Here is a 14,282-nt window from a genome sequence, read left to right as displayed (position 1 = left end):
ACACACACTTCATACACACATACTCACTTACAGTACCCAGCGGGGCAGCCCTCCCCCTCTCTGCTCCAACACTGACTGACAGCTGACTCCACTCATACTGCACTCACCACTGCCCCAGGGTCACTACAATATGCTATCTACAGAGATAACACTGGCGATCTGAACCGGTCAGTGGCGAAAAAAGCACTTTTAATGCGCAAACTTATTTGCATTTGCCCCCGTTATCGTTTTAGCTCGTTTCGCGGCTCCCGGTTGCATCCGCCTCCCTCAATACTGAACCAATTTTAGAACGAGTGGTACCCATGAATCATACGCACACATACACATAGGGAAATAGGGCCCAGGTTGAAAAATACTGACACACACATACATTATCCTTTAAGAATATATGGTGGATAGCTGAAAATCTTATATGAAGAACTGTTAACTGTTGATCTGTGCCAGGGATCTTTCTTTTTTCAGTCATTTTAAAGCTTAGGTTAACCCCACCATGAAATTAATTATTGCCATCTTAATTATAGGTTGTAAATCACCAAATAAATGAAAAGTTTCAAATACTCTCAATAAAAGAGCTATAGAGTTAAGTTTGTGTAACAGTTTAGACACAGTTGGACCTTTTTTCTCAGAGCCATCTGTATTTGGCTTAAATCTAAGTCTGTTAACAAACACAGTTCCTAAGTGTTTGGTCTGGATAATCTCAACAAATTTGCCATGAATCCTTCACTTAACAAGCTTTTTAGTTTTTTTTTATCACTAGTGCTGGATGTGATGAAAAGAAAGCTATAATGTGACATGCTCTACCAATCACATTATTCAACTTTGTGGAGTAGTGTGGAGTGAAAAGCTGTTCTGCCTGCTGCAGACCCCAGTGGACCACACTGGAGTTCACTCACAAGAAATCCGCACCAGGTAAAAACACTTTTCTGGACTGCACCCAGATGTGCTGGGGCTTTGACACATTTGCTAAACTTACAGAATTCTCAAAACAAAAAACAAAAAAAATAAAACAGCCCAAGTGTGAAAACACCCAGGGCTGTTGAGTGTCTTCATGGCCCCACATCCCTTGTCATCTCTATTCCCTTTCTTCCTTTCCCTGTTCAAACCTCTCCTCTCCCCTTCATCTTTCCCCTTGCATTCTGTTTACCTAATTCATCCAGGGGTTTTCCGTTGCTTAGTTATCAATTTTTAGCAGATTTTAAAGTAACCGTTTGCGCCCACAGGGTTTAATTTGCATCCCCTTCCCTCAGATGGTGGTGCATATTTTGAGTACCTGCTCAGATCGCTGGAGGAGAGGAGAGTTAATTGCCTTCCGCGGGTGAAATAGAGCCAAAAAAAGTAAGCTGTTGCCTAACAAAGTTTTTAATCGACTGCAGAGTTTGCTTGCAGTCTTCAAGCTAATGAACGCCAGAGTAATTTGCAGTCTCAGCCAGTTTTCTGCTGCAAGAGAGAGGGAGAGGGGGGGACAAAGTAAAAAAAAAAAGTCTAAGGTAAAGTTATGTCAGTGTTTCTTGTGAATCTGTGTGAGATGTCATTAACAGGGTTTTTCACACTCATCCTTCAAATTGTGTGATATGTCAATCCAGTAGGATTTTTTAAAAACAGTATTTATTTCATCCATCAATAATTGTATTTGGCCTAAGATTCATTTCTGTGTCGGGCATCTTAACTGGGGCTTGTGTAAACCCAGTTTTAAACTAAATTCTGTATGTTCTCTGTCCATCGGTCTGACAGTTTGTTTTCTCTACCCTTCAAGTCGATGGGAGGTGGCCTAATTGGGGCAAGCCTAAGCTTCACATTTCACAAGAAACCCCTGCTGTGTTTTTTTAACTTCACTTTCTCTCTTTTATCAGTGCACCCTGCAAACCTTCTATTCCCCCTTTTTCTCCACTAAATGGCACACTGTGGCGCGCTGTGTGTACAGGGGTCTATTTAAGTCTTTGTTCACTGTGTATTTTCCCACAAATGTTTACAGAAGCTCATGAGGGACAGCTGGGAGGACAAAGGTTGCTAGAAAGACAGGCAGGTGGATGAGCAGTGATAGACAGACCAATATCCCAACTTGAGATAGACAGATGGACAAAATGTGGTATTTAATTGAGGGATACCATGTTTCTGCTTAACAACATCTGGGCTTGCTCCTGATGAGTTGGTGGATGGTGTCCTGTGGGACATCCTCCCAGACCTGGATCAGGGCATCAGTGAGCTCCTGGACAGTCTGTGGCGATACTTGGCAGTGTCAGATACACCAATACATAATGTCCCATAAATGCTGAATTGGATTGAGGTCAGGGGAATGAGAGAGCCAGTCAATGGCATCAATGCCTTCGTTATCCAGGAACTGCCTGCACACTCTGGTCACATGAGGCCGGGCATTGTCCTGCACCAGGAAGAACCTAGGGTCTGACAATCACTCTGAGGGTTTCATACAGGTACCTAACAGTAGTCAGGGTACTGTTGGCTATGACATAAAGGTCTGTGCGACCCTCCAAGGATGTACCTCCCCAGACCATCACTGACCCACTGCCAAACCGGTCATGCTGGATGATGTTACAGGCAGCATAACGTTCACCACGGCATCTCCAGACTCTTCACACCTGTCACATGTGCTCAGTGTGAACCTGCTCTCATCTGTGAAGAGAACAAGGCACCAGTGGTGGACCTGCCACTTCTGGTGTTCCCAGCACCATGCAGCTCAATGGTGCTGGGCTATGAGCACGGGTCCCCCTAAAGGACGTCTGGCCCTCATGCCACCCTCATGGAGTCTATTTCTGACAGTTTTGTCATGCACATTGACATTGATCTCTCCATTGAGCATTGCATTAATCATCATAATGGTGCTCAGCTCAGTCTTTACAGAGAGGATTTTGATGGCTCAATGGCGCATGAAGCTAAAACAGTTTTAAAAAAATTACCCACATCTCCTGCATTGTTGGTCCCACAAAGAAAGCATACTACAGACTTTCACCAGCTGAGCACAGGTTCAGGTTTAGCTTTCCGCTAACTTGAATGGGGATAAAAAAAAATTTAATCATGTTGCTCTTCTAGACTTTAAAAATGTCATTTGATGTTGCCCAATGGCATCCTGTGACGGATCCACGGTTGGGATGTTGTGTAAAATGGTCTTCAAAGCCTGGTGCTGTTCCTCAATGGCTTGTTGCTAATTAGCAAATGGCAGCTTTTAACACCTTTGTAATTGTAGGCACATTAGCATGCTGCTGCTAGCATGGCTGTAGACTCTTAATCTATTTCTAGTTCAAGTGATGTAAAGAGATTGTGCTATGGGGCTCTTTGAAAACGCTGGGTTCAATTAGGGCATGGTTCTTTACTTTCTAATTCAACCAGTTCAGCAGAAAAAGAATAGCGTTGCCATGGTGCAATCCATTTTCGGTTATCTGTTCATTACTTTGAGGGTTCTAATGTGAAATGTTTGACAGTATTTGACTTTTACCTGGCCACCTTGCAGCTTGGATTATACGCCTTGCCCCTGAGCTCAAAGCTAAAAAACATTACTGAATTATTTGAATCACTGACCTCAAACTGCATCAGATCAGATTATTAGAGGCTTAAATTTGAAGAGCACATCGCTGACATTTCAGTGACAGAAAATAAGTCTAATTTAACGCTATTTTCATAACAAGTTGTTTCTTCATTTGTTAAGCCTTGCCTTTTTACACAATGCTGCACCAGAATAAACCAAAACAGCATGAGCACGTGGAAGTCCATGCACCCAAAACCCACAAGTTTGTGCTGGCCGATGCACTTGTGGCATTAAAATAGGGCCTAGAGGAAGAGATCCCTCAGCTGCAGTAAGACCGATCCATCATCCTGCTGTGGACAGATACTCAAACTGCTGTCATCACTGCTGAAGATTTTGTCGCTGGCAGCTTTTCAGCATTCCTGTCTGTCATCTGTGTTTCCACACACACATACACACGCGTACATCGTGCCTCTTTTTCCCATCTCTCTTTCTCTTCCCTCTGACTTCGAGGTTTTTCTCACGTTCTGCCTCTCGGTCATACATAGAAGGCCCAGCAGTGCGTGCGTGACTAACTGACCGCTGTAGCAGTGGCATAAATCAGTGCGCTGATGTCACTGTGGGACACTTGTATGTGACATTCCATGTTGAACAGCGGGACGCACCATTTAATGGCCCAGACCCCTGCACTGATGGATCAGTGATTGCAAGTAACAAGTAAGAAAAAGAACAGGACAAGAGACAGGGGTTAAGAAGGGAGATGTGGGCTGAGGAAGGAGGGTGCAAAGCATAAAACTACAGTAAATATGATATCTTTCTAGAGCACATGCTACACACTATGAAATAGTCACAAATAAATTGTTTAAATGTTAAAATGTATTTCTACTGAAGTGATTTAAGTGAATTGAGATGCGTGAAGCAAGTAAACAATTCAGTTGAGTGACTTCAGTCAAATTACAATCACACACAAAAAAAGTAAACCTGTCTTGTTTCTCATTAGATACTTGATTGGACAAAGTGTGCTTGCATTGCTGATCAGCTACAGTTCCACCCCACATTCAGATGCAGTATGAATTATTTCAGTCTTTGCATGGAAGACATAGATAATACAATCTTTTACATGACTATGGGAACATTGATGCTGCTGAAGCAATACCGACTGCATCATCATTAATCCCAGAAAAGCATGTCCCCTTAGCTGTAGATATTGTGCAGCTAATTACAACAGTTTCTATAATTCACAATATGTCGAGCTACAGTGCAGTTTTGCTAAGCCATGCACTTTCCTGTATAGGAAATCTTTTTAGAGAGGAAAGCTGCTGCAGCTCAAATAAATAAGTCTACATTCTTTGATCAAACCCATGCTATTGTGCTCATACTGTAATGCACTCTGCCTGATGTATTACAGAATACTTTAACTGAAATATGAACAGGATGTAGACACAAGCAGTTAAACAAAGTGTCCCCAGAACAGTCCAAGTGGTTATGGAGAAAGACATAGAGGCTTGAAATGATGGACAGAGCCAAGTAACAAAGAGGGCTGCCAGGAGAGGAAGGAGAAGTCACACAGAGGTCAATCAGGCGAGATGTAACTGGGAGGGATGGGTCAAGGGAGTGACAGAGGGGTGATTGCAGGATGGAGGGATGGGTGGTGGGAGGGGATAGAAAGAAGCCAAGCACAACCAGGAGGGATATGATTAAGAGGAGAGAAAAATACGGAAAGGAGTGGAGATGGCACACACGACCAGAAGGGATTTGACCAAGGGCAGTAATTTGACTGACATCATAAATAAGTATTGCGGTTCTACCCTTTTACACTAGGCGTCGGCACTAGATGAGATATCCTCTCAATGATTGAAATTCAGTTGTGAATGTAAAAAAATAATATGAAAAAACATGCAGGCATTCAAAATTAACAATTAAAATGGCTAGAGACAGCATACAGCTTTCTGCTTTTGTATAGATGTTTTAAGTGTCTGGAACAAGCACTTCATTTATGGTGAAATCAGCTCTCTAATTGGTATAACTTGTAGGGTTGCCCCTGGAAATTTAAAAATTCGAATCATCAGTTGGGGACCCCTTAATCAACTGAAATTCTTCAAGTCGAACAGTCATGTGTTTTTTTCTGTGTGTGTCAGTCTGTGTACTTCTGGGAATGTTTCAGTCCCCATATTTAGCTCCACAGTAAGCGCTCCTTGCTTTCGTGCTGCTCTCTAGTACAGGCAGCCGTGGACTCAGAGCCAGGGTGAATCTGAGTGTGACGGACGCAGCTGCCCAGAGGAAGAGAGGCTTTGAAGTCACGCTCTGAGATAATGTTATCTTTGTCCTTCTGCTTAGAAGTGGTGAATTTACAGCTCACAGCAACTCTAAAGGCATACTTCATCCACAAAGTGATCATTTGTGTATCAGTCAAGCCATGTTACCTCGAATTTGTGAAGCAAACTTTGTTTTTCTTCCATGCCTCCACGGAAAGGAGTGCACTGTAATACAAGTCTCATTTATCCATCCAAATGCTTAGTACATATTACACACTATCCATTTAGAGGGTCTAAAATTTGATTTTTTTTATGTTGTTAACGTCTTGTCTTTTATTTTCTGTTGGCTTTGCTAAAGTTTATTGCAGCAGTTTGATAAGGTCATCTCTGAAAAGAGACTGTGTTGTCACAGATGGAAAGATCTCCCTACTGAGTGCTGTCCTACTCACTCTCCACCTCTCCCTCCTTATGTGCTGGGTTGTGGTACAGATCTCTGAAAGGCAGACGAGCCCTGGCAAGCTGAGTCACTTTGGGCCAGGCTTGGGTCAGACTTGAGCTTATTTAACTTCTCTCCTTTCATTGTGCCTAAGTACTAGGAAGTACTTGTATTAGGAATGTGCAGATTGCAGTTAATGGGGAGATGCACTTATCATTTCTGCTGCAATGGGATCACTGCAGCAGAAATGATAAGTGCATCTCCCCATTAAGTGAGATTCTGTGCACATTTACACACAAGACATAGCAGCTTAACTTCATTATTTAAATCTCCAGACATGCTGACGTGGTCAGTCAGTATCTAATGTTGAATAATGTTCTGTATTTTTTCTGCACACACTGTGTGTTTCTGCGTCTATCAGCGAGAGCGTGCAAACGGTAGTCCCCTCCCAGAAGTTGCATCAAGGTGCTGCTGCAGCTGCGCCCTCTCAAGCCATTAGTGGAGTATGTGTGTGTGCAAATGAACCTATAAACCAAATGCATAAACATCCAAAAATTTCCAGTGGTTACCTGGCTAATGGTTAACTGTTGACATCCCCACACAGTATATTTGGTTAAGTCTATGTTGATGTGCTCTGTATTTATTGTCTTTTACACATGGAGGATCACATTAGTTTGTCACTCCTAATGTTCTTACAACTGCTTGTCCTTCACAAATGTTTAATGTTCGGACTTGTCCCCCTAACGCACATACTCTCTCTACCTTTCCCTGTCTCCAATCCAGGAGGATTTTCGGAATAAGGTTCAAGATTACATCAAGCACTATGCCAGATGATAGAAGCATCGGCGACCTGCGTTAGCCTGCACCAACCAACCAAACTGCTCTACCTTGCCTCTGCTTATCTTGGCCAACGTCCCCCCACGTGTGTGAATCAACAGCTGACTCTTTGACTCTTACCACTCTCCTTCACAGCCCCACCCATGCCCTGCTGTTCACCAGATTGCAATAAACTCCACATTGCGGGAACGAAATGAAAAAAGAAAAAAAAATGATGCATTTAAAGAAAGACTTGCATTCAAAAGAAAAATATGCTTTAATTATCCTAATCGATTGAGTGTTACAATGACCGCCATGTCTGTTCATTGTGACAAGGTTACTGTGTGACGCAGCCTCCGTGAGCTGTCCCTGAGCCTGTCGGAATTGAGCCATGGCAACGACTGGCAAAGGGTTCGATGTGATGATTCACCGGCACAAAAAAATAAAAAATAAATAGAAGGAAGTCATGTTCAGCTGTTAAAATGTTGACGAATCAAGAGAAAGAATATCTGTTGCTATCAGTTCTCTGTTCCAGTGCCTGCTATGTTTGTGTCGCTAACAAGAATATGCATGTGAGTTCACAAACACACACACACCCACACACACAAACACAGTGTCACATCCTGTAGTGAAAGGTAAACATACACACCGTACACTTGTCTATTACTCACACACAAGTTGGAAAGCCCCCAGCCCCACTAGACAGCATGTGAATGACCACATTGTCCCGTTCTGTTGTCATTCTTCTTGCATGTGCACACACACACACACACTTAGATCCAGACCCTCTGTGCGTTTTCAGCTCCAGAGGGATAAAGTGCGACTACTAAAACCGCAGCCAAATGTATTGTACTGTTTTCAGTGTCACCTCCTCTGTGCTCCAAGTCCTCCTCTCCTCACTGTCCTTTTTTGTTTTTCCTCCATCTGTCTCTTGTTTCACACACACAGACACACAGTCGACCACATGTACGTTTTCAATGAGGATGGAGAAGTTCATTCATACTTACAGTGCAGTCATTAAGTACTGTGACAGTGACATTTGTGTGTGCTCGCTCTCTGTAGGTTTGAAATGAAACAATGACTACAAGTTTAAAGGACTGATTCAAATTTAATTTCATGAGAGATAAACGGTGTAGGAATTATAGCTAGTCGTGATGAGATTTATCATCTGCAGCTCCCCTCAGCTTTGTAGAGAATAGTTTTCGTTCATCGTTTTGCTGTCCAGCCAACAGTTTAACTGTTTTGGTTCACTTCATTATTTAATTGTGTTGTTTTTGCATGCAGCAGATCACACAGCTGGCAGTCACAGTTTGCAGCTAGCTGATGACACAGTTTGCAGCTAGCTGATGAAAACAGCAGAGCATTTAGCAGCTAAAGAGTTAGATATTTCCATCAGGAGTGGAATAAACCAAAAGCAGCTAAACAAGAATTAATGTTGCACATATGTTTACCAGGTGGCCAGAAACAGGATCCTACACCAGGGATACTCAACTTGCTTTGCCTGGGGGCCAAATTTGCAACTGAGATGAGCTCAGGGGCCAGTTAATGAACAAAAATTACCATTATTTCTCAGATGAAATGAACGAATGAGGCAAATAAATTCAGTCACAGCATCCCCGCATAGATTAGGTGTGCATAGGGGTCTTTCTAGGATTTGAGGACAGTGGGGAATTCTCCCAGACCTCTGTTGGCAGGTGCACTTTAAAAATATAGATATATATATATTGATGCTTTTCTTATGCAGTCTGGTATCTTATTTACATTTAAAGTAAAAAAAAATATCCCAATTTTAATCAATTTATTATCAATGTGAATTAGAAAATGGTTGGCGGTCCACCTGGCACCCAGTTGAGGGCCAGATTTGGCCCAAGGGCTGTAAGTTGAGTATCACTGTCCTACACTGTTTACCCATCATGGATGTGAACACCTTAAAACACTCCTGCAGCTAAAAGTCAGCACTTTAACTTCAGTTCTTGTTTCATATCATTGTCATTGTGCTGCAGTAGGCTACAGAAAAACAAATCCATTTCACTGTCCCAAGACTTTGTGACTGCACGGTACGCACCTTGTCATTGTGGTTGCTGTGGGAGATTTCCCAAGCTAACATGCAAAGTGTGTCTTTCTGGAAGGAAAGAACTCCATTGTCTCTTTCTCTTTGTGTGTATGGCCTGTATGTTTTCACTGTCTGGATATGTTTGCATAAAGGCAGTTAGGTGGCAAGCTAACTAGCTAGAGGGCGGGCTAGCAGCAGGTAACACGCTAGTGAGTGATCTTACTAGCTAGCTAGGCAGCTAATGAGTGGGTGGCTTTCAGTTGGTGCAAGGGACTCCTTGTTTTCATCACGTATGAAAACGCTGGAGGTGTTGCACTTCTTGCACACTGGACAGGTTCAGAGGACTGAAATAAGCTGCTCACACTAGCTCACTTGCTAGCATGCTTATTAGCTCACTCGGGAGCTTGTTAGTTTGCTAGTGAAGTTGTGTAGGTGCTGCTATTCCACTGCCGTTGTGGATTTTGGCCATAAAGTGCATGTTCATTTTGTGTGTGAAAATGAAAGAGAGGCTGTCACTCAGTTAGCCAGTGAGGGTGTGGTCTGCGTATGTTAGTGTGCGTGTGTGTGTGTGTGTGTGTGTGTGTGTGTGTGTGTGTGTGTGTGTGTGCGTGTTTTGCTCGGCCCTGGCTAGCATTGTGCCTCCAGTTTGAGTTGTATCTCTGAACGTCAACACTGTTCTCACTCCATTCAGCTTTGTGTTTGTGTTCACACATCTGCATGAGGCAAAGTCTATGTAATCTGCCAGTGGTGCATTTACTAAGGATGGCAGACATGTAGTTGAAGATTGAAATTTTATGTCTGAGGTGTGTGTGCGTGTGTGTTTGTGTGTAAAGATGGAAATTATGTGCGTGTTGACCATGTGTGTGTGTGTGTGTGTATTTGTGTGTGTGTGAGCGTATGTGTGTGAGCAGTTTAAGTATGACATGTTGAAATGATGTGACCTGTTAGCATGCTCTGGTTCCCCTGCTCCTCTTTTTTTTGTTTGTTTTTTTGTTTGGGTTTAGTTTTGTTTTTCTGGCCCAGGGTTTAACAGCTCAAATAATCATCATTTTCTAAGTGAAAGTAAACAGAACGACAGACAACACTGGCTTCTGCTAAAATAAAGGACCTGAGAATATGACAGATACCAGGTCCATTTAAAGTAAATGTGAACGTGGGAGTTCTGTGGTATTTTCCAGCATGGTGTTGGTCCACTTGAACCGTGAAGGCCAATGTAACTGCCTGTTACTATGAAGCCATCCTGTGTAATCGCCATGACGATTAAGTGTCATGGTAGTAGTTGCCTCCAGGATATGGCAGCCCAATACGCTGTACTTAATCTAGCCTTACTAATACTCTGACTTGTCATATGTCCTTTAGTTTGGCAGTTAGCAGTGTTATGGGTTTTTTTTTTTGGTTTTTTTTTCCCAGGATGCTTTTGGGAAATGTCTCTGCTTGGGCTAACTCCATCTTTGGGCCAGGGGAGAAGATTAACAACCTGTTCTTCTTCAAATCCTCAACTTTTCTTTCTCAGATTGTATATCCATTTTTTAAGATATATTAAAGAGAATATAAATAAAACTAATGCGTCTTGTTTGGTTCATTATGTGGCCCTTTCACTAACAGTTGACTATCAGCATTGCAAGATAAAAGTTTCAGTAAGATAAAACTATTTTAGAACTACAAATAAATTTTAATTACCATTTAATGTGCCATCTTTTTTCTCCGTTCATCATTTGGTTGACATAATATCAGAAAATAGTTTCAAATGACTCATCTTCAACCTGTTTGACCAACAGTCCCTAAAGATGCGGATTAAGGAGGATGAAGGACACCTGCTGCAAATGGACTTTGTGGATTTATTCACTGAATGCAGCAGCAGATTAAAACCACCTGATACATCCACTTAACAGCATTCTGTCTCTTTTCTCTCTGGAGTTAGGACAGTAGAACTACAAATTTGTAAAGAGATTTTTTTTTTTATCTTAGTTAAACAGTATGTTTTTTTTGCCATGCCAGTGGTGTGGCTCAAGGGATAACAACTGGATGAATACCAGATGTTGATTCCCAATGCCTTTGATGATCCCTGGACTTTTCATCTAGCCCCTGAGATCTGAGCAAAAGCAGTCCACTGATGAAGGCCATGCGATGTGGTTAAAAGCTCTAGAACAAATGCAGTAAGTAGACCTTGAGATACTTTTTTTTTTGTCAAAGTCCCATTGTTATTTTCATGGGTTTTATTCATTCAGTGGTCACCTGTTTCTGTTACACTACATTTTTAACATTTGGTATATTTTACAGATATTTTAAATATACTTGTGTTGCTGGCATGCTGTTGGTAGCAGTACAGTGACAGTCTATCCCTCTGCTCTTCACCGACCTAGAAGTAAGGTACACTTAGCCAGGGGTTGGGTACATCTAGCATGACATCACCAGACCAAAGCGCAAATGCAAATTAGTCTAGAAGGTCTCAACTCATATTTCAGTTTCCAAGGGGTGTTATCAACATGTTATCAACATATGATTCGTGGTACTAGGGCTCAGTGGCTACTGACTAGGTCTGCCTAATGTAGGTGACCAGTCATAGCAAATTAGAGCAGGAATGGTGAAAGCAATAACACCTGAGTGATGGAAAAATGTAAGAAGACTCCAGTGTGCAAAGATGAGCTGGTTTATTGAACTCTTGGTAAATTTTGTTGGAAGTAGGACAAACACACCTTCTTTTCAGGAAAAGAATTAAGAATTGTTCTTCTTTTAGGGAAAATATCCCATCCAGTTTGTTAAATACTGATGTGATAGCAGCTTCAACAGAAAGTTCCACATCAGCTGCAGCCCTGTTGATTGTATTCAAAAATTGCCTCCTCCTCAACGGTGCTCCTCTTTACGGTCTTTGTCTCAAACATGCCCCATATTAGATAAGCGGTTGTGATTGACCCAGCATGTCTTGGGCCAACTGGGAATCTGCCCCAAGTGGAGGGGGACCAGATGCATCTGCCAGAGCAAATGAAACATGAGCTCACAGATCCGGCAGGTTCCCGGCCAAAGGTACATCCACATGCAAGCACACATTATTTAACCCCCACTCAACAACACTCACCCATTTGACTTGGCTGAGGAACACAATGCACACATCTGCCAGTCACCCACACAGCCCAGTGTTGGAGGAAACACAGTCATCCTGTACACTCGCCCTTTGGCTATACTTACATATGAATGTCCTGTGAGCGTGTGTGTGCAGTGACAGCTGTCAGACATAGCCAGGTAATGAGATGGCTGAATGCTGTAAATCTTCGAATGTCACGGTCACAACACGCCTACCTGCTGAGCCAAAATACATACGGAATCAAGTCATCTCTAACTAGCCTCAATTTACTGGGGGAGTAAGTGAGAAAATAATGAGGAGCAAAAAAAATCTTGTCCATACAGAGTTCCTGTTGACACACCTGTCAGCCACATTACGGAAGACATTAATGGGTTTGAATGATGGGCCATTTATCACGCAAATTGACTGCAGCTATCACTGCCATAGCCTGGGAGCTGTGTGATTGGTCAAAGAGGACAGTTTTGCAGCTTGAATTCAAATGTGTGTTGTATCTGTTTCTGATAGCGATAAAATATCATCTTCGGCTGCTGTGAAACTGAGAATAGATTTTCCTTGGAACGAGAGTTTGAAGAGAATGACCTTTTACAAAATACAATGTACAAGTTACGCACGGAATAAAAGTACAAATACATTCAAAGTGTCTTTAGAAATATCCATATTCTAAGGTAAGTGGTGAGATTTCTGAGCTACAAAAGCTGATTCAATTGAATAAAATAGCACAGATTCTCTTCTACTGCAGATTCTACTGAAGGCTTTGTACAGTGAACTGCTGTAATTGCCATCCATCTCACTGTGATTGACAGTACACTCATCTGGCCTACGCCTTTTATCTTATAACTCATCCCCTTGGTCATTTCCTCATAATCTCAAGGGGAAATGAAATCAAGATGAAGCAATCAGTACTGTAAATTTATATTTACGGTATCATGTGGTTTATTAATTCCTCTGGATTTTCATTCAAAGGATGATGTAAACATAGTTTAGAGAATATGATGGACAGAGCTGACAGAAGGGTGGGACTCTAATTACTGCTTCAGCACCATGGACAGCACCATGGATTTGTCAATACACAGCACAGTCAGGCTACAGGTATTTCAGGGCCACAGTTTCTAACTTGCACAAAGGATCAGTGATTCAGGCAGACTAGACTAACATATTCAACTAAACATCCCCTCAGTCCCTCCACTCTCTGCTACTAGGAGATGGAGAAGGGAGATGGCAGGTTATCATGGAGGATGCAATTTGGTCATTTTGCTAAGAGTCTGTCCATTCTTGATTAAAAGCTCTGTTTCTGAAATTACTTGATAAGCTGAGTAGCATCTTGTGAAGTTATTTATAAGGCATGCAATAGGTTGGTTATAAGTCTGGGTCCAGATGGGATGGGGTCTGGGTCTGAAGCAGGACTGTGGTCTGCTTATTAGTGACCTCAGAGGATATGGAGAGAGATGGTAGATTAAGAAGAGGGATTCACTTTGGTAATTTTGCTAACAAAATAGATGGCGTGCCCCTCATCGCCCTTAAATCACTCAGTGCAAGAGCAGTAAGACTGCATTAATATGACCTGCGAGTCCCGAGTGGTGAGGAAAGGGCAGGCGATTAGTGGAGAGGTTTCAAATCCCCTATTTAGTGTATAAGAGCAGTTCCTATCAGGAGGATGGTAGAGGGTGCCACTACTCCAAATCAACCATGCTCGCACATCATTTGTGCCTACAAACATTGCACTGTTGAACAAACTGTTGACAAACTGCACCTTATGATGCATAGAGCACTTTAATGAAATAGGTTTGTAAGAATGGTGAGGTGCTCTCTCTGTAGTTGATGTTTATTTATTTTTGCAGCATATGGCCACAGGCTGGAGTCGTACCTGGGCCGCTGCGGCAACAGCCTTGTACATGGGGCGCCTGCTCCATCCACTAAGCCACTGACGCCCCGTGTTATTATAGCTTTATGCTTATTTATCAGACAATTGCTGTGTGGTACATGATGAATTCTGAAAGGACCAATATCTGTCTATCTAGCTAGCGAACTAGCTAACACCGACTTTCAAACAAAGACCGACTTTCACCTGAGAGAGCTGTGTTCAAGTCCTAAAGATTCTAAAGCCAGACCCTGTTCTTTTTTCCTAGACCTAACCACTTCCTTTTGTGGCCTAAACCTAACCGTGT

At 42.3% G+C, this 14,282-nt stretch overlaps 1 protein-coding gene across 2 annotated transcripts in view; it reads left to right on the top strand.

Moving 5' to 3' along the window:
- ube2f (ubiquitin-conjugating enzyme E2F (putative)) overlaps nucleotides 1-10,595 on the top strand; it is a 59,719-nt gene extending 49,124 nt beyond the window's left edge. For both annotated transcript variants that reach the window (XM_050049047.1, XM_050049046.1), the window contains exon 10: nucleotides 6,950-10,595. In XM_050049047.1, the coding sequence (XP_049905004.1) occupies nucleotides 6,950-7,000 (51 nt within the window). In that variant the 3' untranslated portion in view covers nucleotides 7,001-10,595. The remainder of the gene's footprint in view (nucleotides 1-6,949) is intronic.
- Nucleotides 10,596-14,282: the final 3,687 nt, after the last annotated feature.

Source organism: Epinephelus moara, chromosome 7 (assembly GCF_006386435.1).
Source record: "Epinephelus moara isolate mb chromosome 7, YSFRI_EMoa_1.0, whole genome shotgun sequence".
NCBI lineage: Eukaryota > Metazoa > Chordata > Actinopteri > Perciformes > Serranidae > Epinephelus > Epinephelus moara.
The sequence above is the reverse complement of the archived record's forward strand: the minus strand, read 5'-3'. Positions and strand labels throughout refer to the sequence as shown.